The sequence below is a fragment of the Sminthopsis crassicaudata genome, chromosome 3 (assembly GCF_048593235.1).
Source record: "Sminthopsis crassicaudata isolate SCR6 chromosome 3, ASM4859323v1, whole genome shotgun sequence".
NCBI lineage: Eukaryota > Metazoa > Chordata > Mammalia > Dasyuromorphia > Dasyuridae > Sminthopsis > Sminthopsis crassicaudata.
The window spans coordinates 515,843,228-515,864,761 of record NC_133619.1 but is presented as its reverse complement, the minus strand read 5'-3'; the positions used below and the strand labels follow the sequence as shown (position 1 = coordinate 515,864,761).

The 21,534-nt window shown below is 33.7% G+C and overlaps 1 protein-coding gene across 4 annotated transcripts in view; it reads right to left on the bottom strand.

Annotated features, from left to right (window-relative positions):
• The window catches only part of ACER3 (alkaline ceramidase 3), a 204,599-nt gene that overhangs the window by 71,980 nt on the left and 111,085 nt on the right, over window positions 1–21,534 (bottom strand). For 3 of the 4 annotated variants that reach the window (XM_074304131.1, XM_074304132.1, XM_074304133.1), the window contains exons 3-4: window positions 12,922–12,974; window positions 173–225 (exon numbers count right to left, since the gene is read on the bottom strand). In XM_074304131.1, coding sequence (XP_074160232.1) covers window positions 173–225; window positions 12,922–12,974 — 106 coding nt within the window. Of the gene's footprint in view, window positions 1–172; window positions 226–12,687; window positions 12,975–21,534 lie in introns of all 4 variants that reach the window. The other variant, XM_074304134.1, reaches the window with a different exon arrangement.

Genomic DNA, 21,534 nt, shown 5'->3' with positions numbered 1-21,534 from the left:
ATATTTGAGTATGGATCTTACACATATGATTGTGTGACTGGAAGCAAGTTATATCTCTCATCAACATCTGGATGATAATCCTTGCACTCCAGACAGCAAAAAAGAAAGACTTTGGAATATCTTATTACAAATCAAACTGCTGGTTCATCTCATCTGAAATGCAAATACTTACATGCAGTAGACAAATATACAACAGCTGTAGATCATGGGTAATTCGTCCAATAGCTACAAAAGAAAAAGACACAAAATTTGAATAACTGTTCACATCAAAATGACATGACAATACAGAAAAACATCATGTGTTTTTGTGTGTATGCGTGTGTGTGTGTGTGTGTGTGTGTGTGTGTGTGTGTGTGTGTGTGTAGTAGCAGATGGAAGGCCACTTTAAAGGAGGATGGCACATATGCCTAATAGAAGGCCACTTTAGGGAGGATGGCACAAATACCTAATTGAACTGAACAAAGTATATATTACCCCTGACCATTTGTACTTTTTTATTTTTTAAAGGTAAAGCTAAAGCTTTAAAAGCTCATTTAACAGTTCAGCAAATAAAATTATACAGCTATTACACATAGATCACTGTGCTAAGTGTTAAATAATTTCCTGCTCTCAAAGAATTACAATTTAAAAGGGAGATATATGATACACAAATAACTGCAATACAAATGAAATATAAAGATATCAGAGGTTAAAAAATGTTATGCAAGTCAGAGGAAAAAATATTTTACTGGGAAAATCAAGGAAAACTTTATAGAGGATGTCCTGCTTGAGCTGGGTCTTGAAAAATGTTTAAGATTTTAATTGGTGGGAGTGGAATGGAGAAAAAAAAACCTGAGTAAAAATATAGAATTAGGAGGACATGGGGTATATATGGAGAAAAGGAAAGTAGACCACTTTGAAACTTTGAGCATATAGAGAGGAACAATTAATGATAAGACTGGAAAAGTAGGCTAATACTTGATTGTCAAAGGCTTTATAGTTGGAAGGGAACTTAAAAGATTCATCCAGAGCAGAGATGCCAAAGATGCTGCTCACAATACTCGAGTGCAGAATCAGATAAACATATAATTAGGAAATATTGAACAAAATAAGTAAAGATGCACTGGAACACAGATTATATTGTGCTTTTCTAAGTCAATATTCAACTGGATACATGACCCTTGTTTTTATTTAGGTTTGACACCATGATCTAGAGTCTAAATTCTAGACTTTGTTCTCTGTGTCCTGTGCCTAAAGATCCTTTTGGGGGTGGGAGTGGGGGAGTGATTAAAATTATTTTCATAGCAAGGAGTAATAATGAGAGATTTGAGCTCAAGTCTTTTGACTTCAAATTTACATTATATCTTGCTGTAGAGACCTAAAGTGTCAAGGGAGGGAGCAAGACCTTAATTCAATGAACAAAAAGGAACTACTTGAAGTGTTTTGAGCTATACATAAGGAAGATTAGTCATAAGATGTAATGGATGAATTGGAGTAGTGAGAAAATGGAGGCAGGCAGACCTATTATAAAGCTCCTGAAATGCTGTCATAATAGATTTGAAAGGGAATTTAGAAATCAACTGTAGCCCAAGGAGAGCAGTTAGTTAGATGGTAATGAAAGTCTACCCAAGGGTGATGACTATAGATTAGAAAGGGAGCAATTATAGCAGTATTAATTTTATGGATCTTGCCAAATGACTGGATAGAGAGAAATAGGGTAATCCTTAAGAAAAACTGTTCTCTTCTTCTGAGACATGGCCCTGGAAAAACTCCAGAACCCGATTAAAACACAATTGCAAAAATATTTAACAAAAACATTAATAAAACACAGAAAATGAATTTATGGTTTTCTAAGTCAAAATAAGGCCAATTTAATGGCTGCTGGTTCTAGTTTAATTTGACAATTAAATACCTTGTTAACTGACAGTAAAAAAGAAATAGAAATAATTACCTGCAAAAAGCAACTTTTAAAATAATAGTTTAAATATCATCTAAATGGCAATTATGTAGACACAACATTCCAAAGCTTCTTTAATTATTAAAATGAAGCTGAAATGAAAAGATAATCTAGAAAATCAGTAGAATAAAAATACCTGAACCTTTGTCAAATGAAAAGCTGTAATATAAGAAAAAAATAGATTCACAATTTATTCTTTCCTTATCATATGCTTCAATTACTAGAAAAATGTTTATGAAAGTCAAATTAAAGATTATTATAATGAGTCATTTGAAAGCTACAATGAAAATTGAATAAAATTTTTATTCCAGGGAGGCAAAAAGGTAATTTTCTTAATTTAATGGCAATATTAATATGCATGTTTTAACAAGAAGGGTATTAAATAAAATTGTTTTGGAATAGTGCCTCTCAATAAAGACCCATACATTGCATTAAAATAACATTCTAAAAACAATAAAAAGAATTTCCCTTTCTTTTTATTTTATTCTTCCAAGATTTATACAGAGTATGCCAAATAGTTGAAACATACACTTAAGATTTTGAGGTACCCTATAATCATGGTTCACAGAATGAGATTTAAATTTAAAATGATAGGATCTTTTAATTTTATTAAAAGAAGTTATTTTTATTATGAAATTAATAATTAACAGCAAATATGAACAATTCAACATCTCTGTTGTTCTTTTGTAGAAATGCAAAGTAACATATTGACCTTAACTCTGCCATGACCCTCCCCAAGACTGGCAAATTTAGGTTTTTAAAGGGCCACCAGAATGTAGTTAATCGTTTGTCAGCCAACAGCAGATTTTCCTTCAAATTCCACTTGGGAAATTTTTTCCCATTTTCTAAGATTATAACAAAAAGCAGACATCTGTTTAACACACACACACACAAAAAAGTGGGTTTTTTTTGTTTTGTTCTGGTTACAACAACTCATCTATACAAAGCTCTTGTAATACTACTGAAAATCTCCACTGGGAGAGGTATCATGGGTTATTTTGAAATAATTATGTTTGTTTCTCTAAAACGCTATTTTTCAAGGTGACAGTCTCCTGTGTTTTCTTGTAAAGGGGTGGATCTACTGGATACAAGAATACAAAAAGGCTTTTTATAAAAGGAAAGATGATGCAAAGTCTGACCACTGAGCAATATAGCCAGTTATCACTATGACTCATATTAGATCTTCTGCCATCAGAGATCCAGCAGAGCTTATGATATATTCAGGGAGGACTAGGTAAGCCCTTTTCAGGGCTGCTCATCCACCTTTGAAGCCTGCTTAGCATTTAACTCTCAGTGGTGACTCCCAGAAGCTGTAGCACATGGAGCAGTTACACACAGTAAAATTATCTTGGCAGATGGGCTAAACCAGGGTGAGAGACCCCAGTGAGCCTCAGACCTGTATGATGAATTAAGGGGATGTCTACCTTGAGTATGATTCTTCAACTACAGAATGAGAAGATGAGAACAATTTGTTCCAATGGTCAGGAAGGCAACTACAGCAGACTCTGGGGAACACTTGGTCAGACATCAAAGACACCTAAGTCCTCCACAGCATCCCCTCCCCCCCACTACCAGCCTTCCTAACCATTGTCTTGCTTCTGGGCTTAGATAATGCCGAAAGAGTAAGATTGAAGACTCTGTACAACTCTTAAATCCACTTAAATCCAATTCATGAACCAGTGAAGATATCACGCTGTGATAGCATTGGTCCTCTTTGAAAACGCAGGACAAATGCAAATAACCTCAGTGATGGTGCAGAATCTTCCATGTAAAACCTAGTGTAGCCTCGGTCATTAGGACTTATATCATTAAAAAGGCCATTTCTGGGTGGTTGAGAAAACAACACAGGATGCCTTAGAATGAACAGATCAGCCTGATTTTGAGTATCACATGGTTCTTTTTATCTTTCACTCTGTACCACAGATAAAGAAACAGGAGAAGTTCACATATAGAATTAAGGACTAGTTTATATTTTTCTGTTTCATGGGTTGACCAAGAAAGATGATTCAGCATCCAATGACTGCTGGTAAAGTTCCTTTTTATATTCATTCAGCTAGGTGAGTCCTCAAACAATAGGATCAAACAATTTGTTCTGAGGACCATATTAAAGTCTTTTCAGGATGGTAGAACTTGCCTTAAAAGCCTTCAAGATTCCTTTGATGAAGAAACAAAGGCATTGTCTAGGGTCATACAAGCTAGTGACTATCTGAGCCCTGATTTGAACTCAGGTCTTCCTTACCCTATACTCAGAATTCTATCCACTGTACCAACCATCTAGGTGCTTTACAAAAAGGAGAAATAAATGCTAACATGTCAATATAGCTTACTATCATTTCCTATGAAATGTAAATTATTAGCCACTGACACAAAGATGAATATAGAGAACATATAAATTTCCTTGGTGTAAAACACTCCCATAGCAGAAGAGGAGGACATGGAATCCAATGGTAAGTGCTGCTTTAGAATGCAAAATAATTCTCAAAATTTAATGAGAGCACTAAATGATGACACTGGGTGAAGGGCAATAGACATGAAATAGAATAATTACATTAGTATTTATGTAACCAACTATTTTCATCATTGATAGCAGTAGAACACCTACTTTTAAACTCTAAAAGCACTCTGATATGCTGCATGAGGAATTGAAATGACTTAAAGAGGGGGAGAGATAGGAAGATAGAACAAGCAAAAACACACAAGAAATCCATGTTCAAGAAAGTGAAAACATTGAGGAACTAGCTTTCAAGATTATCTAATTGAGGGCTTGATACTGAAATTATAGATGAGATTACTGAAATAGGCATTAGAGAGGATATAACTACTAACCTACATATCTGCCGTTAGATCTAGAAAACTATTACATGAATGGCATATATACATATGTACATACACATATACATCCATTGGGCATAAATGACTTATTATAGACATCTTTTCCATCACATTGATGATTGGAAAGATGAAAAGAATATATTATTGTGCTTATTGTTTGCTGACTTTAAAAAGCATCCTATCTCATTTTGACTAGATAGAGTCCTAAAGGATTTTCAACAAAATACTTCTACCATGCATATTAAGATGATATAAGATTCCTTGATAAGATGGAAATTTTTGTTTGATGGGCCTATGATTATTAATATCAAGCAAAGTATAGAATAGTGAGATGTATTCCGATAAAGTATTTGCCACTGTTATGGCTAATGTCCAGCAGGAATTAGAAATGGAAGAGAGATTTCCTGTCAAAGGTGAGGTGCTCTAGATGGTCCTATTTGTGAAGGACATTCTAATCAACTCTCTTGAATCAAATCAAACAACATGTAGAAATTCTTTACAGATATCTGTAAGTACTTGAAGGATTTAGCTTACCTTAACAAGAAAAATAAAATCTAAACAAGTAGGATAAAGTATGCCTATTGTCCACATTCTAATAATTCTAATAGCATACATTAAGCTTTTCCTATGTAAGGATACAAAGATAAAAGTGAACCTTTTCTGCCCTCAACAAATTTATATAGAGGATAAGGCAAGTATATGTGTAGGTATATACAAGATTTGAATAGATACAAAGTAATTCTAAAGAGCAACTCTAGGCATTTGAGATTACTCTTGAAGGAAATCAGATAAGCAGTGGGTTAGACAACTAAATAATCAATTCATCCACACAGGTAGAAAAGTCAGGGTTGAGATCTGAATAAGAACAGGTAAAACTCAATTTGGAACATTGTATTCTATTTTTTTTTATAAATATTCCGAGCTTCTCTTTTAAACATCAAAAAAAATTTTATACCAATACTTTTTATATCTATGGCTACAAGTCAAGGTTTACCATTATCTCTAAAAACCAAAATGTGGGCGACCCAAATGCAATATAGAAATCTAGGATGGGTATAAATTGGCTGTAAAAGTTACTTGTGCATCAAAAATGTGAGGTCGTTCAGGTAAATGGTAATAGAGACAAACTAGAGTGCTGACTGTGTTATGATATTTAAAGCTCTAGAATCTATTTTTCCAATGAATGGGGCATATTCTTTGTAGAATTTTAGGGACAATATGGGCAAAGATTTCACAATATAAAAGGGATTAGATGAATTGCAATCAGTATCATAGCAGAAAGTATCTGGAGTGTTAAATCATGAATTCATTGAATGAAATATACCATTCCCAAAGAAATTTTCCAGTCATTTGCCTCATCCTTAGTCTTGTACAGCCCCCTTCAGCTCCATAGTTATAGAGGTAAAGTAGTAGAAAAGAAAAATCCCATGGTTTGTAGAGTATCCATAAACTATGATTACTTAAATGTGAGGATCTTGTACAATGGCTGATGAATTGATATGCTTGTGGAGGAAATAAATTTTAGGAATTCTGATGTTCATGATATAAACAAAATCAGAACAAAGAAGTAACAGTTGAATGGAAGGAAGGGCCACAGGTACCTTTTTTCATATATTCAAAGGCAAAAAGAAACAATATTTCATGGGATTTCCTGTGATACTGTGATGTAGCACTAATGATAAGAAGATAATGCCATGAAAATAATGTGTAAATACCAACATCAGTTGCTATGGATAAAAAGTAGAAAAATTCTAAGATGAAATTGGTAATACCTCCAAGTTAAATTAACACTGATGCTCAGTGACTTAATTATGGCAGGAAAAGATAAGAATTATGAAAAATAGAGAGAAAAGCATGGTTTAGGAAAAGTAAGAAAAGCTAAAGACTTGTAAGTTACAAAGAAATCTTTTAAATCATGAACTTTTAAAAAAAGAAGTGTTGAACATTTAAAATGGTAAGTACCAAATAAGATTATAAAAAATGAAATGGCTATTTCAACTGACAGGAAAAGATTTGTTATTTATATGGATACAATTCTGAATCAGCTGTCTGTGTATAGTTAGAACACTAACTTTTCAGGGCAAATTATCAACAATTCATAAAAAAGAAAGAAGAATGAAAAAAATATGCGGTATATTATCAAAACAACAATACTGGATTACTTAGACAATACGTAGCAATAAAGAAATGTGAAATGGTCTCCAAAGTTTACAATGTATCAGTTAAAATATTTTAACTGATAAAATACTTTTATAAAAGCTAAATGATATAAACATATTGCCATGACAAAAGTGAGTCTAGGAAGAATGGAAGGAAAGAGGGAAGAAAAGAAAAGAAAAGAAAAGAAAAGAAAAGAAAAGAAAAGAAAAGAAAAGAAAAGAAAAGAAAAGAAAAGAAAAGAAAAGAAAAGAAAAGAAAAGAAAAGAAAAGAAAAGAAAAGAAAAGAAAAGAAAAGAAAAGAAAAGAAAAGGTATTTATATAGGGTCTACTGTGTGCCAAGCATTGTGCTAAGTGCTTTAGAAAAATTATCTTATTTGGCCTTCACAACCACCCCGGGAAATAGGAATTCTTTTCATCTACATTTCATAATTGAGGAAATTGCAACAGATAGAGGTTAAGTGACTTGGCCAGAAGACTTGACTAGAAAGTTTCTAAAACCAGATTTGAACTCAGGTTTTCCTGAATACAGACTTAGATCTCTATCCATTGCACCACCTTACTGCCTGGAAAAGAGGAAAAATCTGACTTGCTTGCCAAGTGAAGAGAAATGGTGGCCAAAGGCAAAGCAGGTTTAGGATAAATTTGTTTGTAAAATTTTATAATAAAGGATGTTGTAAGTAGTATTATCTCAAAAAACAGTGGAACTGAAGGATGAAAATGGAAGAAAGTCAACAAAAAGAAAAATGAAAAAGATCTGCAGAAATTACTATAATACATTGTTTTCACCAATAAAGGGCAGTAGAACTACCATACTTGGCTCCTAATTGTGTTTATGTGATAGTAGAAACACTATTTAAAAAATGAAGACAGGAAATGCAGCTAAATTCGACTGTAGGTATATTGAGGAGAATCATAGTGCTGAGAAGATGCAATTGAGCTACATCTTCCAAATAAAAATGTAAACAGTGGTTCCTTTATCTTTTTGTCCTTTTTTTGATTCCTGAATTTTTATGTCAAATTTTCTGTGCATCTTTGGTCTTTTCATCAGGAACGCTTGGGAGCTCTATTTAATTAAAGGTACATTTTTTTTTTCTCTATTGAATTCTGGATTATTCTTAGTTATAAGCCTAGATTTTTTTTTTTTTTGCCTATTAGATCATCATATTCCAAGTTTTCTGATCCTTTATTTAGTGACTGCTAAATCTTGCATAATACTGACTAAGGCTCCATAATACTTTAATTCATTTTTTTCTGGTTGCTTACAGTATTTTCTTTTGGCTATAATATTCTTGAGAATTTCCATTTTGGAGTTTCTTTTGGGAAGTGAGTGGTGAATTCTTTCAATTTCTATTTTGTCTTCTGGTTCAAAGAAATCCTGGCAGTTTTCTTTTATGATTTTTTTTGGGGGAAATAAGGTATTTAGGCTCTTTTTTTGGTCATGACTTTTCAAGCAGCTTAATGATTCTAAAATAATCTCCCCTTGATCTCTTTTTGCCGTCAGTTATTTTTCCCATGATATATTACCCATATTGTTTCAATTTTTAAACTTTGTTTTATTATTTCTTGATGTCTCACAGAGCTATTAATTTCTATTTAGTCAATTCTAATTTTCATAGATTTGTTTCCTTCAGTAAGATTTTTCTACCTCTTGTTCCAGGGTATTAATTCACTTTTTATATCTTTTTCCCTAGTCTCATATCTTTTTCGTGTTTTTTCCCTTAATGTTTTAATTTGCTTATAGATGTTTTCAGTCATTTTCTTCTTTTGGATGTATGTCTTGAGCCTTCCTGTTGTTCTAATAGGTCTTTATGGTGGGTTTATTTTTTCATTTTCTCATTCTTCTAGCCTACTTCTTGATTGTGGGCTTTATGTCAGTGCTGGGTTGGTGCTAGGAGTGATTGAGGTGAGAAGGGGAAATGTCTGGCTTAAGCTGTTGCTGTTTTCATACTTCAGGCTCAGAGTCTGCAAGCTTTTAGTGCTACCAAAGTGATGTGATCTGGGATGAGGTCTGTTTCCTTTAGGGTCTGCCCTCTGCAAGTTCCTGACTCAGGTTTGGATCTGCTGGCTTATTCCTGGTTGGGAATCTCAGGAGACTGCTACTGGACTGACCCACTACTAGACTAATTGTGGGGCGCTGCAAGTCCAAAGAGTGATTGTACTGTGGGCTCCCCTTTAATGTGGGATTATTCTTCTAGTTATTCTACCACAGGTCTCAACACTAAGTACAACTTCAGCAATGAATTCCTATTCTGCTCTTGAGATCAAAGATACACTTTAAAGATATAGTTTTGAAATTTGCTTTCTTTGTTACCTTTGTTTTGAAATTTGGAGTCCAGATTCAACCCTCTTTTAGTTTCTAGGTTTTGAAATGCTCTGTGGGCATTATGCTTTGGCCAAATCCTATCCTGTATCCAAAGACCTCTCTTCTTGTTTCCTTAAGCCTCTTGGGTTAGAAAAGTTACTATGAGATTTTCTTAATAGTCTTCATCAGAATTAAGGTCTAATGAATTTTCTAAATCTTTGTGGAATAGATTTAGAGAGGTGATATGCTACAGTGCTACCAAATCCATTGTCATCTTGACTCTTCTTCCAGCAACAAAATCATGAAAGTTTTTTTTTAGCATTAATATGCAATGAATTTATGGGGAGAAGATACTAAAGGAGTAGAAAAAATTTTGGATCATATTAATATAAAAAAAGAGAAAACTGAAAAGATCAGCAACTACTTAACTACATCCATGCATATACATTCTCCCAACTTTATAATATCTTTATGTAAGTCATCTACATATAAATTTAGGGTATTCTTGTTGGAGTATTAACAGGGCACAAGGTGGCTTTACTTTTTTTTTTTTTAACCATAAAAATTGCTTTTTTTCTTTGTCTTTTCAGTACTTAGGATAGAATCTGGCACATACTAGGCTCTAATCTGAAAGATGTTGAGTATATAAGATCACACTGTTTATTGTCTTATTATGAAAAAAATAATTGATTCAGGAGCACAAAATGTTGCTTTAAATAAGGCTATTTTCTAACAGTGTATTTCCTATCCAAATACTTCAAAATCATTCAACATTTTTTCAATGAGAATTTGATTTTAAATATAAGATAAAAAAATAAAAAAGAGAACCATATGATAGCCATGATTTTTTCCATCTTTGTGGCAAACACTACAAAGAGATGGAAAAAACCCTGTTCAGAGGCAAAATTTAAAGGGGTTTATTCTGTATACAGTAAGAAGTCTATATATTCCTATTTGTAGATGACATTATGCTGGTTCTGTTGTGTCCCAAAAACATAGCACACCATTCTGGAAGAGATCTAGAAGTATTCAAAAAAAGTCTGGCCTGATCATCCACTAAGAAAGTCCAAATGGATATCAATTGCCTGGATTATCACTTTGGAAGATAATTTGGTGGGAAAACCTGTATAGCTTGTCCATCAATATGCATACTAAAGACATACAATATTGATGGAGGTTAAGATAGGCTAGAGTTGAAAAGGAAGTAATGAGTAGAGTGGAATGTCTCTGGAAAAATTACAAGGCTCCTTTAAGGACCTTTAACCTTCCCACAGAAATAAGACTTATTTTTTATGCTATCACTCTATTCATGTTGTTGTGTAACATAAGAACATGAAATACAAGAATCTTTGCAATAATCTGCATAATTGAAGGGACCCCTATCCAATTGATCAGCTCACATGTATTGAGTATGAGAACATAAGGGAATTTCTACTTTATCTTGTTTGTTACAATTTCTGCGTTTTTATGGACTTATATCTGAAGCCATGAGTCTTATATTCTTTTCTTAGATTCCATCATCTGAATTACTGGACAATTTTTTTCTTGCATTGTTAACTCTTTCTATGGTATCTAAATTGGTATGTTTACCATATGTTTTTTTTTAAACTCCCTTTCTCTTTCCAGTTTTGAAAAAGAATTAATAACTAAAATAATTTAAGGAATAGGATGATAAATATGTAAGAGCTGATGGGAACTATAGTTAAGACCCTGTGAAATTCATTCAATTCATTTAAATAATAAAGCATTTAGTGAGCTTCAAACAATTATTATAATAACACTGATAAAAGTTCACATTTATATACTAATGATCAATACAGTGCTTTATATATGTCATTTCGTTCACAAAAATTATTTGAGTATTTTATAGATGAAAAATAATTTATATATTTTGAGTACTTGTAATAAGGAAGTTAAAGGTGAAATTTGCATTTGGATGCTGTCAATTCAATGAACATTTATTAAGTGTGCATAATGTGCCAAGCAATGTTCTAAGTGCTGGAACAACAAAGGTAAAAACAGCAGCTCTTGCCCTTATGAAGGACCATGTTGCTACCAGGGGATGCAACATATACTTAGAGAAGGAAATACAAGGTAAGTTGAGGAAGGATCAAGGAAGACTATGTGAAGATGGATTCAAGAAGAAAGAACGTGGATTCAGAGAAATCAATTAGAAGGTTATTATAATAATTCAAGTCAAAAGTAAGGAGCCTGAACCACAGTAGTAGGTAGCTATGTTGGTAAAAAGGGAATAGATGTAAAAGATGTTCTATCAGAAGAACAACAGAATTTGGTCATTGTTGGGATATGGAGAAAGGTAGAGGGCAGAGTAAAGGATAACTTGAGGTTATGAATGAGGTTAACCAGGAGGATAAAGCGGGAAGTATGAAGGAGAAAGAGTTCAAGAAAAAAAGACATGGAATTTTAATTTGGAAATTCTGAATTCCAAATGTTAATAGAACAGCCAGGTGGATATATACAGCAGACAGTTAATGGTACAGGACTGGAACTTTTGAGAAAGACTGGGCACAGAAATATAGATTTGGAATAATTTTTTAAATGCTAATGTCAAATGACTTAAAAACAAGAGGCAGGAATGGAGTTTGTGTTGAATTCCCATGAAAGGGGTGAGAAGGGAGTACACTCTAGGCATGAGGGACAGCAGGTCCAATAGCACAGAGAAGAGTTAAGAGTGCTGTAGCTGAGAAACAGAGAGAAGACAGGTCTGGCTTACCCATGTGGTATGGAAAGGGGAGTAATGTAAAATAAGCATCAAAGAAAAACTGGGGCCAAGTTGTGAAGGATTTTAAAATCAAACAGAGGATTTACTGGAGACTTTATGTATCCATAATCCATCCATCCATCCATATGTGTGTGGGTGTATTTATCCTATGTGCATAAAAATGAGCACTGGAGTTTACTGAGTAAGGGAGTGACATAAATCTGGGCTTAAGGAAAATCACGTTGGCAGCTGTGTGGGGATAGAAGGAGCTTTAGAACACAGAACATAAAAGTAAGAACTTGATGGAATCTAACATAAGAGAGTGTCAGAATTGGGTAGGCCTTTAGAACTTCAATACAGAATTTCAGAGTTGGGAAGAGCATTAGACTCAGCCAATCTCAGTCAAAAAACATTTCTCCTATTATGTGATAGGCACTGTGGCTAGATATAAGGAAAACAAAGACAAAAGTGAAAAACAGTCCCTGACTTCAAGGAGCTAATAGTCGTCTGGGGAGATGTGGTTTTTTATTTTTGTGGAACATATAAAATAAATACTAAGTAATCTAGATCTAGTTCAAACTCCACCTCTCCCCGCCCCAATAATTTAATAAATGGGGATATCGAAGCCCAGGGAAAGAAAGGGACAAGATTTTTTTTTTTTTTTTAATTCGCAGCCCAGGGCTCTAACACACAACAGCACCACAAATGGGTTTGTGAAATTATGTAAGTACAGACCTCATTTGCTCTTCATCCCTTCTACTCCTTTCTCAGTCTCACTTCTTCCAGGCACACAAATTCCCAAAACAAGTTCCAACTGCAGGAAAACTTGGGTGTTGGGAGTGCGGGTAGAGGATGATGGAGCAGGGGGAAGAGTGTGTGGAGATGCTTTTCTTTAGTTTTTCCAAGACTCACCACAGCTTTGCATTAAGGAAAATACATGCCTGTTCAGAGCTAGTTGGTGTTACTGACCTGCATTTCATACTGCAGAGTCATATGGAAGCACCACGATCCCAATCCTACCACTGAAATTGAAACAAAGAAAAACAGCAATTAGCACAAAATTTGGGTGGAGGGACTTAGGAGCAAAGCAGGACATCATTACGTGTTAGTTATTTTCAAAGGAAAGAAAATTCAGAGAGAACTTAAAATTTCTAATGTAATTAATAATTCACTAATAGAATTTTAGCAAACAAAATACTACCTCATTAAATTATATTCCTGAGGAAGTCCTAATTTAGAGGAGATAAACTATATAAACAAATCCACTGAACAAACAGTTCTCACCTTTTTGACATGAGATATTTCAGCTAGTTTGTAAGATATACATTAAACTTTCCTTCTCAATGATTTACAGGGAGATGATTGGCATATTATTAATGTACTGATTTAATTGTGCAGTGAAAGAAATATGTTGGTGTATTTTTTCCACTTACAGAAATAAAGAAATAGGACTATTGTGTGTAGAGACACAAGAAGTAGAATGGCTTATAGATTTTTAATAACAAGATGATGATTTTAATTGGAGAAACCACAAAAAGATAAGAAGAATGTGTGGTATATGATTTCAATGGAAAAAAGTAGAAGGTGTAATGTATTGGATTACATGCCAATTAGGGAAGGTGGTGGGGGGAAGGAGGGGAAAATTTGGAACAGAAGGTTTTGCAAGGTCATATGTTTTGTAAATAAAAAGTTTTAATAATTAAAAAAAATAGAAAGTGTACAAATTAAGAAAAAAAAGAATAGAATTGGATCTGGGCCACCCTGAAGGAAATGGAATGAGACCTTATGCCTCTGTTATACACTGCTTCATTACTTTCAAATTTTCTTTATAGTTATTGAATTTAATAGCTGCAATCCCTTTTAATTTGAAACACATATAAAGTACTGTGCCCATCATAAGGAATATGTGGAGCATAAATCCTCGTCAGTTCTTTCAATGGTTGGGGGAAGCTACAAACCTGTATATACAAACTTGACAAAATTAGGTGTGCAGAAATAACTGCTGATAACATATGCACCCCAAATTACATATTTTGCCATGAACTCCAAAACCTGCATTTCCCAAAAACTGCTAGGCAACTCCATCTAAAAGAGTCCCACAAGCACCTCAAGCTCAACATATCTAAAACTAATCATTATCCTTCCTCCAAAATCTGCTCCTATCCATCTGTTTCTATTAATATTCCCACTCATTCAGTTGAAATCTCCTTAAATCCTCCCCTAACATCATTTTGCCTTTTACCCTGGTCATCTTCTGAGTGGAGGACTTCACTTCAAACTTCATCCAGAAAAGTGAGGCCATTAGTTAAGAAAGGTTTTTTGACTTCTACCTCTCAGCTGTCATCTTCCACAATTGTCTCCTTCATACCTGTCTCACATTAAGTAGTGGTCTTTCTCCTTTCCAAGAAATCGTCTTGACATGCAACTCTGATCCTTCCCATCTTGTTCACAGATTGATTCCATTATAATCCACTGTCTCTAATAATCTATTAATCTACTAGTTCCTTCTCTGCTACCAACTAATATGGTAGTATGTCTTTACTTTTAAAAAATCCTCACTTGATCTAACCATACCTGCCAGCTATCATTCTACACAGTTTTTCTTCCCTTCTCAGTTAACCTCTTTTTAATAGTATTTTATTTTTTTCCAATTGCATGTTAAGATAGTTTTCAAATTAATTTTTGAAAAATTTTGAGTTCCAAATTTTTCTTTCCCTTCTCTATTCCCTCCCCAAGATGGCAAGAAATCTGATATAGGTTAAACAAGGGCAATAACAAAAAAAAATACATTTCCACATTAATCATGTTATGGAAGACAGAACAAAAGAAAAAATCATGAAAAAGGAACTCAAAATGAAATCAATATTCTTTGATCTACATTCTGACTCCATCAGTTTTTCTCTCTGGATGTGGATAGCATCTTAGTAAATCTCCTTGAGAAAACAATCTATACTAGGCGAGTCCACTCCTTTCACCAGATTCTTTTTTTTAATTCAATTTTATTTTATTTAATGTTCCAAATTATTTTCCTTTCCTCTTTCCCTCTCCATCACTCACTGAGAAGTCAAGAAAAACAAAACACATTACAAATACCTATAGGCATGTAAATAAAATTTCCATGATATCCATGGATGGGGAGAACAAAAAGAAACAGAAGAAAATATGCTTTAATCTGTATTCTGAACCCATTGAACTTTCTTTCTGCAGGTAGATTACATGTTTGATAATTAGCCCTTTAGAATTATGTTTGGTCAAAAAGTGGATTAGTTACTATTTTTTCAAAGATGATTATTTTTACAATATTCCTGTAATCATAGAAATGATTTTCCTAGTTCTGCTCCTTTCACTTTCCATAACTTCATACAAGTCTTTTCAGCTTTTTCTGAAACTATCTCTTATAATTTCTTATAGCACAATAATATTCCATCACATTTACCATAACTTGTTTAACTATTTTTCAACTGATAAGCACATTCTCAGTTCCAATTCCTGACTACCATAAAAAGAGCTGCTATAAATATTTTTGCATATGTGGGCCCTTTTCTTTTTCTTTGATCATTTTTGGGGTACAGACCTACTAGCAAAATCACTGGGTTCAAAAGTATGAATAGCTTAATAACTTTTTGAGTAGAGTCCCAAATTCTTATCCAGAAGAGTTGGACTAGTTTACAACGTCCCACATGTCCTCCAGCATTTGTAATTTTTGCTAATCTGACTGATGTTGCTATAATTTTAATTTCTCTAATCATTGGTGATTTAAAGCATTTTTCATATTAGATTGCTCTGATTTCTTCCTCTGAAAACTTCCTATTCATATTTGTTGACCTTTTTATCAATTTGAGAATGTCTCTTATTCTTGTAAATTTACCTATATATTTTAGTGTTTCTATGATTTTTTTATTGAAGCTTTTTATTTACAAAACATATGCATGGGTAATTTTTCAATACTGACCCTTGAAAAACCTTCCATTCCAAACCTCCCCTAGATGTCAGGTAGTCCAATACATATTAAATATGTTAAATATATATTAAATCTAACATATGTATACATTTTTATACAGTTATCTTGCTGCATAAGAAAAATTGGATATAGAAAGAAAAAAAAAACCTGAGAAGGAAAACAATGCAAGCAAATAACAACAAATGAAATTTGTTCTATGTTGTTCCCATGGTTCTCCCTCTGGAGGTAGATGGCTCTCTTCTTTACTAAACAAGTGTAACTGGCCTCAATCATCTCATTGTTGGAAAGAGCCATATCCATCAGAATTAATCATTACATAGTCTTGTTTTCATGTATTATGATCTCCTGGTTCTGCTCATTTCACTCAGCATCAATTCATGTCAGTCTCTCCAGGTCTTTCTGAAATTATCCTGTTGCTCATTTCTTGTAAAACAATAATATTCCATAACATTCATATACCATAATTTATTCAGCCATTCTCCAATTGATGGACATCCACTCAGTTTCCAGTTTTTTGCCACTACAAAAAAGGGCTGCACATGTGGGTCCTTTCCCCTCCTTTAAAATATCTTTGGAATATAAGCCAAGTCGTAACACTGCTGGTTCAAAGGGTATGCACAGTTTGATAAACCTTTGGGCATAGTTCCAAATTGCTCTCCAGAATGGCTGGATCCATTCACAACTCCACCAACAATGTATCAGTGTCCCAGTTTTCCCACAACCCCTCCAACATTCATTATTATTTTTTTCCTGTCATCTTAGCCAATCTGACAGGTGTGTAGTGAATCTCAGAGTTGTCTTACTTTGCATTTCTCTGATCAATAGTGATTTGGAGCACCTTTACATATAACTAGAAATAGCTTCAATTTCTTCATCTGAAAATTGTCTGTTCATACCCTTTGGCCATTTATCAACTGGAGAATGGCTTGAACTATTATAAATTTGAATAAATTATCTATATATTTTGGAAACGAGGACTTTATCAGAACCTTTGAATGTAAAAATGTTTTCCCAGATTAATTGCTTCCTTCTAATCTTGTCTGCATTGGTTTTGTTTGTACAAAACCTTTTAAACTTAATATAATCAAAATTAACTATTTTATGATCAATAATGATCTTCTTTGGTAACAAATTCCTTCATCCGCCACAAATCTGAAAGGTAAACTATCCTATCTTCTTCTAATTTATTTATAATCTCATTCTTTATGTCTAGATCATGAACCCATTTCGAATTTATCTTGGTATAAGGTGTTAGGGGTGGGTCAATGCCTAGTTTCTGCCATTCTAGTTCTTATCCCAGAAGCTGGGGATTTGGGTTTGCCAAACACTAAATTACTATAGTCACTGGCTATTTTGTTCTGTGAACCTAATGTATTCCACTGACCAATTATTCTATTTCTTAGCCAATACCAAATGGTTTTGGTAACTGCTACTTTATAATATAGTTTTAGATCAGGTACAACTAGGCCACCTTCATTGGCTTTTTTTTCCCCCCCATTAATTCCCTTGAAAGTCTTGACCTTTTGTTCTCCCAGATGAATTTTGTTCTTATTTTTTCTAGTCAGTAAAATAGTTTCTTGGGAGTCTGATTGGTATAGCACTAAATAAATAGATTAGTTTAAGTAGTATTGTCATCTTTATTATATTCGCTTGACCTATGCAAGAGCACTTGATATTTTTCCAATTGTTTAGGTCTGATTTTATTTGTGTGGAAAGTGTTTTGTAGTTTCGCTTATATAGTTTCTGACTTTCCCTTGGCAGATAGATTCCCAAATATTTTTTACTATTGACAGTTATTTTAAATGGAATTTCTCTTTGTATCTTTTGCTGTTGGATTTTGTTAGTGATGTATAAAAATGCTGATGATTTATGTGGATTTATTCTGTATCCTGCAAATTTGCTAAAGTTGTAGATTATTTCTAATAGTTTTTTTAGTTGATTCTCTAGGGTACTCTAAGTATACCATTACATCATCTGCAAAGAGTGATAATTTGCATTCCTCATTACCTATTCTGATTCCTTTAATCTCTTTTTCTTCTCATCGCCAAAGCTAGCATTTCCAATACCACACTAAACAGTAATGGTGACAGTGGGCAACCTTGTTTCACTCCTGATCTTACTGGGAATGGCTCCAGTTTATCACCATTACATATGATGCTTGCTGATGGTGTTAAATAGATGCTACTGACCATTTTAAGGAAAAGTCCATTTACTTCTATACTCTCTAGTGTTTTTAATAGGAATGGATGATGGATTTTATCAAATGCTTTTTCTGTATCTATTGAGATAATCATTATGTTTTTTATTAATTTAGTTATTTATATACTTAATTATGCTAATAGTTTTCCTAATATTGAAGCAACCCTGCCTTCCTGGCATAAATCCTACTTAGTCATGATGTATTATTCTGAGGATGATTTTCTGTAATCTCTTTGCTAATATTTTATTTAAGATATTTGCATCAATATTCATTAGGGAGATTGGTCTGTAATTTTCTTTGTTTTCATCCTTTCTGGTTTAGGTATCAGTACCATGTCTGTGTCATAAAAGGAATTTAGTAGGACTCCTTCATTCCCTATTTTTAAAAATAGTTTTAATAGTACTGGAGTTAATTGTTCATTAAATCTTAAGTAGAATTCATATGTAAATCCATCTAGTCCTGGGGATTTTCCTCTATTAATAACTTGTTCTATTTCTTTTTCTAAAATGGGGCTATTTAAGTCATTTATTTCCTCTTCTGTTAATCTGGACAAACTATGTTTTTGTACATATTCTTCCATTTCACTTAGGTTATCGAATTTATTGGCATAAAATTGGGCAAAGTAACTCCTAATCATTGCTCTAATTTCCTCTTCATTGGTGGAAAGTTCTCCCTTTTCATTTTTGAGACTAACAATTTCATTTTTCTCTTTCCAATCAAATTAACTAAAGGTTTATCTATTTTGTTGGTTTTTTTTCATAAAACCAACTTTTAGTTTTATTAATTCAATAGTTTTTTTTTTTTACTTTCAATTTTATTATTCTCTCCTTTTATTTTTAGAATTTCAAGTTTGGTATTTGGGGAGGGGTTAATTTGTTCTTTTTCTAGCTTTTTTAGTTGCAAGCCCAATTCATTGATTTTCTCTATATTATGTAAGCAAGAATCTAGAGATACAAAATTTCCCTTTATTACCACTTTGGATGCATCCTGCAAATTTTGGTACATTGTCTCATTATTGTCATTCTCTTGGATGAAATTATTGTGTCTATGATTTAGTTTCCAATTACTTTTTAGTCTATTTTCTCCTAGCTTTCTATTGCATGTGATTTTTATTGCATCATGATCTGAAAAAAAAGCATTTACTATTTCTGCCTTTCTGCATTTGATATTGAGGTTTTTATGCCCTAACATATGGTCAATTTTTGTATATGATCCATGAATCACTGAGAAAATAGTAAATAACTTTCTATTTCCATTTAATTTTCTCCAAAGATCTATCATACCTAACTTTTCTAACATTTTGTTTACTTCCTTTTCTGTGATTTACTTCCTATTCTGTGATTCAATTTATCTAGTTCTGAGAGAGTGAGGTTGAGATCCCACACTATTAAAGTTTTGCTGTCTATTTCTTCTTGTAGTTCTCTTAACTTCTCCTCTAGGAATTTGAATGCTATTTCACTTGGTGCATATATGTTTAGTATTGATATTGCTTCATTATCTATGGTACCCTTTAGTAAAATACAGTTTCCTTCCTTATCTCTTTTAATTAGATTTATCTTTGCTTCTACTTGATCTGAGATTAGGATTACTACCCCTGTTTGGTTTTTTTTCCTTCACCTGAAGCATAATATATTCTGTTCCAGTCCTTTACCTTCACTCTGTATGTATTACTATGCTTTAAATGTGTTTCTTGGAAACAACATATTTTAGGATTCTGGCTTTTAATCCAGTCTGCTATCATTTTTCTTTTTATGGGGGAGTTCACCTCATTCACATTCACAGTTAAAGTAACTAATTCTATATTCCCTGCCATCTTATTTACCCTAGGTTATGCTTTTCTCTTTCCTATCCTCCCCCTTCTCTCTACCTCAGTATTTTGCTTTTGATGACTACCTCCATCAAACAGTCCTCCCCCTTTAGAATCTCTCCCCCTTTTCACACCTTTCCCCTAATTCTTCTGTTTTCCTTTCTATTAGTCTTTCCCTTTCTTTTCCCCCTTTCCCTTCTAATTCCCTATAAGGTGAGACAAGTTTCCTTATGATACCAAATACTGGTATATTCTCTGATATTCTCTGTTAGAGCCAAATCTGATGAGAAAAAGATTCACACAATGCTTATTCCCCTCCCTTCTTTTTCTCAATTATAATAGGTCTGCTTTGCCTCTTTGAAAGATGTAATTCCCTTATTTTACCTCTTTTCCTCTTTTTTCCAGTATGATCCCCTTTCCACCTCTATTTTCTTTTTCATATTATCATAATAAAATCAAATTATACCCACACTAAGTATGTGCATACCGAAATATAGTTCTCAAGAGTTCTTTCTGTTGTGCCACAGTTCTCTTTAATTGTTCTGACTCAGCTTCCCTAATTGGTTCTGTTTCCATTTCCCTTATTGTCCTGAGTTTCCCTGAATTGTTCTACTCAGTTTTGTTAACTGTTCTGCCTCAATCCCCTTAGTTGTAAAACCCCGCTCTGGTCCATTAAGACTGAGGACCATTTGCTCTAAGCTTATAAATTGTCAATGTGAGGCTCAAGATGAGGGGGAGATCAGACTTCCTGGTTCCTAGCTTCTTTTGCCCTCAAGAATTTATGACACTGACCCTCTAAAATATTCCAAAAAATAAGACTATTCCGGATACCTCATTGACATCTTTACTTCTGTTTATTCAAACTTCCTGACTCTGGCTTTTAGTAAGAATTTATAGCCTCCCCCCCCCCCATTCTGACAGAACCAACCTTTTGCAATTGGCCAATTAAATTTTTTTGTTCATTGCCTTCTTTTTTCTATTTTTTTCCATTACTTTTACAATGATTTCATTTTCCCATTTTTCTTCTAATTTTTCTTCTCTTTTAAGATTCTTTATGCAATCTTTGAAGAAAGCCTTGTGAAATGGGGACCAGCTCATGTCTCTCTTTGGGACTTTTTCTGAAGTTGTTTTGCCTTGGAACCTAGGTCTGTTCTTCTCTCTCCATAAAAGCTGTTATAGTGAGAATTCTTTTTTGTGTTTTATTCATTTTTTTAAGGCTTAAAGTCTACTTAATGCAAAGGAGCCATAGCTGCTTTAATTTGTCCTGGGGCAGTTCTGCTGATTGATGTCCACTGCTGGGTAATGGCAGCTAGGTCCGGCATTCCTCCAGGATCAGTGGTTTACAATTTGCCTTTTGCAGCAAATTTGCTAACACCTGCTTGCAACCAGGAATGAGTGGCCTAAGAACCTCACAGAAGATTCCCAGGTGTGTGTGGAAGCTGCAATGCTCTGATTCCTGCCTCAGCTCCTTGCCTGATCTCTCTGTGCTATGATGTGAGCTCGGCAGACTGGCCCCCCTGCCTGTTCTGAAGTTCTTCCAAGGTATCTTCTTCTCGGAATGTGTTATACTCCAAATATGTGTGGGTTCTGTCAGTCCAAAACCAGTTTAGAGGC